Source organism: Brassica oleracea, chromosome C9, assembly GCF_000695525.1.
Source record: "Brassica oleracea var. oleracea cultivar TO1000 chromosome C9, BOL, whole genome shotgun sequence".
NCBI lineage: Eukaryota > Viridiplantae > Streptophyta > Magnoliopsida > Brassicales > Brassicaceae > Brassica > Brassica oleracea.
Genome location: NC_027756.1, coordinates 18,351,903 through 18,355,942, shown reverse-complemented (window position 1 = coordinate 18,355,942; position 4,040 = coordinate 18,351,903). Strand labels below are relative to the sequence as shown.

General features: G+C 31.1%; 1 protein-coding gene across 1 annotated transcript; it reads right to left on the bottom strand.

The window, feature by feature from the left end:
- Nucleotides 1-1,069: 1,069 nt before the first annotated feature.
- LOC106314480 (aspartic proteinase nepenthesin-1) lies at nucleotides 1,070-2,611 on the bottom strand. The gene has a single exon (XM_013752347.1). The coding sequence runs from the start codon at nucleotides 2,609-2,611 to the stop codon at nucleotides 1,070-1,072; it is 1,542 nt and encodes a 513-aa protein (XP_013607801.1).
- Nucleotides 2,612-4,040: the final 1,429 nt, after the last annotated feature.

Genomic DNA, 4,040 nt, shown 5'->3' with positions numbered 1-4,040 from the left:
GAATTGAAGATTGTTTAAGGAAACTTATCACTTTATATTTTAGTTTTGCGCTTATTGCATTATGTTTTAAAATAATTTTTTTTTAATTTACATTTGTATGAAAATTAATTAACCATATTTTTAAAAAATAACTCAATTTTGTTTTTTTTACAATGTTCAGGGCTAAGGTTTGTTCTATACCATTTTTTTGTTTTAATAAAATATATTGTTGTTCTTAACAATATAATAAGATAATTTTCATTTTCATTTTCAAACTAAAATTGAGCTAATATTTATGTACATTTTTAATAATAATTACAAATTTAATTCATTATAAAAATTAAAAAATGAAAAGATTTTATAAGATTGTATTATTTAAAAAATAGAATATATAAAATAAAATGTGTGATGGTGTATTATATTAAATAGTTGTATATGTAAGTAAATACTAAATTAATTTTAATGAAATGTCTATGAGTAGTTGAGTGACATAAATCATAAATCGCAGGTAGATGTAAGATAGCTTAAGAACTTATCATTTTATTTTTGTTTTTATTTTTATTTTATATTGGCACAATTCATAGAGAAATTAATAAAAGGTGACGTAGGTACAAATTGTAAATTGGTGTAATTGAAAACGCTGAAATAAAAAGGATTCTCTTTTCAAGCACACCAATCCTCATTAGTTTATATGTTTTCCCCCAAATATTAGTTTATATGTTTGACACACAATATAATCATTATTGAGTATATGTATGTGCACATATACATCTCATGCGTTAACAGATCATGTAGCTTTGTCCTCTTATATAATACATTTCGATGTATAATACACCTCGTAGTCCACGACGACATGTTCCTTAATTATAAGTTCCAACTCATTCAATTACTAAAACAAGAAAAAGTCCCAACTCATTCTCTATATTTGGTTAAGGTCTCCAGCTCAAAAAACCCTAATCATTAATTCCAAAAAGGGCTCTTAATTATAAAGTCACAAACATAACTTAATCAAAAGAAAATAACCCAACAAACACAAACAGACATAACATAACATATAACAAACAGAGAAAAAAACTCGAAAAACAACTCATCAAAAGATTGATGATTTTTGTTGTTGTTCACGAACCTTGGAAAGTCCATGTGAAACAGCTTCTGTGACACAATCCATAACTTGAAACCCTATTCTTTCTTTCTCCAAATCATAAACAACCTTCACATTCTGCTGTTGAAAGCTCCCAAAAACCCCGGCCGGACCGTAGTCTCCATCTTCCATGTTCCGAAACAACAAGCATTTCACAACCGAACCGTCGCTAGGTGCGCTCATTGCGTAAAACGAGTTGCCTTGTGGAAGAATTAAGGCTGCATTGTTCAAGAAATGGAACGTGATCGAAGGAAACATCATCGTTGCATCGTTTTCGAGACTAGTGAGATTGTTATTAGGACATGGCACTTTGTAGCATAGATCAAAGCCTATTCTTGATTCTGTTTCCGTTGCTCTAGGATATGTGATCGTTGACTGGAGACTTGTGAGAATTTGTGAGTACAAGGGATCGGGTAAATGTGTGTAAGTTGTACCCGAATCGATCAACATTCCTCCATTTCCTTGTGAATCAAACTGTTTCAACGTTAAGGGAACTTGTGTAGCGGTGACATTTGTACCTATTGTAATGGACTCTAAGCCGATGTAGTAGCTGTTAGGGTACATTGGAGTATTCAACATGGGGGTAAACTGCAAAGAGTTTGTGAGATTGCCGGATAAAAGAGAGTCTCCTAAGATCAAAGGGCTTGAGATATTAGGGTTGTTGACAAACTTGAAAGGCAAGAAACAATGAGAAAATCCCTTTTGAACAAACCCTAACTGCGATGGGAGAGAAAGCAAACCTCTTCCAAATCCGGCAATGCCTATAGGTTCGTGGTAAGTTGATGCAACGCACCCAAAGGAAAATCTTGGGACGTCCCTGGTTTGAGCCTTCAATATATCTCTGGTTAGTATCCCAGAGACAAGACCACCTTCACCATACGTATAAGCAAAGGTGGGACACGGCCTTAAGCAAGTGGACTTGAGAAGCATACCCACAGAGCAGCCAGCTATTGCACAAGGGTCAAAAGCATTGTCTGAACTATGAATCTCAACGCAATAAGAACTAGCACAAGAGGCTCTAAAAGATGAGGATGAGTGAAGAGGAGAGAAGGTTGACGATGATTTTAGATTGTTGTTCTTGAAATCGTAACAATCTATGCAATCAAAACTTAGATTCCCACATGGGACCCAAGTGAGATCACTTCCTGTGTCCATGTACACTTGGACTGATTGTGGAGGTGTTCCGATGTTTAAGGTTATCAAATAACCATCTCTCACTTCTCTCAACGGCTCCATTACAGCACCTATTGATGATTCTAAAGGCTTCTTGATCCTTTCTTGGGTTTCAGACTTTGGTGTGGGAAGAGAAACACTTGATTTGGTCAAGGCAAGAACAAGAAAGGAAGATGGTGATGATGATGATGATGATGATGATGATGATGATGAAGAAGAACTAGGGTTTTTATGTTGTCTTGCTTGGTTTATGTTGAAAATATTGAGAAATATCGTTATAAATAGGAAGCTAAACAAGACATTGACTCTGGTTGTCATCACTTATAGCTTAGAAGATGATGGTGAGGAAGAAAGATTTTGTAAATGAAAGGTTTCTATGTGATTGTGTGAAGTTGGTTTTGGTTTTTATAGAGACGAATTAGGGTTTTAAAGCATTTCTTAAAATTATTTTGTGTACTTCATATGAAAGAGTTAGTATATATAAATAACGTATTTGATAAACCAAGATTTATATGTACTCTTCCATGTGATATTTTAGATACGTCATTTTACATTAGATATCATAAGCTTCTAATGGACCGCACTTCGTCTCACGTGGGATAAAGTACTATATATGATCGTGAACCTAAGTTTTGAGAACCTACTTTTTTACTGTTCTTAAGTTTTCATAAACTGCCTGATAACTAATTAATATATTCTTCTTTTGAAAGGTTTGCCCTTCATTAATACTAAGAAAATATGTTAACAACTTAACATCACAATAAAATAAGAGTTATCTCCAAGAAACGAAACAAGTTATTGATCTTTGATACATTTATGATAGTGTACCATTATTTTTTGTGGTGATAAAATGTTTAAGCTGTGGATTTCTCAAGAAAATAGTCTAAACATATTTACTTAAATAAATGTACATAGGCCTAACTTCGAGAATAATGTGACCTTATATTATTCTTAAATGTGGTTTCAGGCTATTATATTATTTCTCTGAAAGTGATATATACAAAACGTAAGAAATATTTATGTGTAAAACAATTCTTGTATAGTGGCGGATTTCTTTAGATAACAACTTTTTGTACAGGTTTATGAAAGGTATTGTTCCATTGCAGAATCCTACTACCATAATGCCGGCTTTTAAAATTTAACTAACTAGGATAAGGCGCACGTTGAGTTTATTTGTATATATTATCGATAGTTTTTTTTATAAATTTGATTATTTTATTTATATATATAAAATATTTTTTGTTGTTATTATATAATTTCTTTCCGATGGATCAGATCAATTTTAATTAAAAATAATGGAACAAAAGTATAATTAATACTTCATAGGTTGATCGGATTGGACATTAAACAAATTATGACATAAAAACCTTATTTTTTCCATCAAACACATTCTTGAAAAAAGTGAACAATATTGTTTTCACAGTTGAATTATTTTAACTTTTATCTTCCATATAGTTTTGAAAGCTTTCAAATCAACCATCGAATTGATACATGTCATTTTAATGTTTTTATTCGTATACTTAAGGAAAACTTACATTTTTGTAATTTCAAGTCGTTTTAAAAAATTCAACATATAACATATAAGAAAAAATCTAACATATAAGAAAAATATAACATATAAGGTGTCCTCATTTTTGTATTTTAAATTCGTTTTTTTTAAAAAAATATAACATATAAGGTTTCCTCATTTTTATAAATTAAAGTCATTTTAAAAAATTCAAAATATAACATATAAGAAAAAATATAA

Bases quoted from the DNA above. Each gene is read 5' to 3' on its own strand.
- LOC106314480 (XM_013752347.1), bottom strand. From the start codon at position 2,611: ATGACAACCAGAGTCAATGTCTTGTTTAGCTTCCTATTTATAACGATA.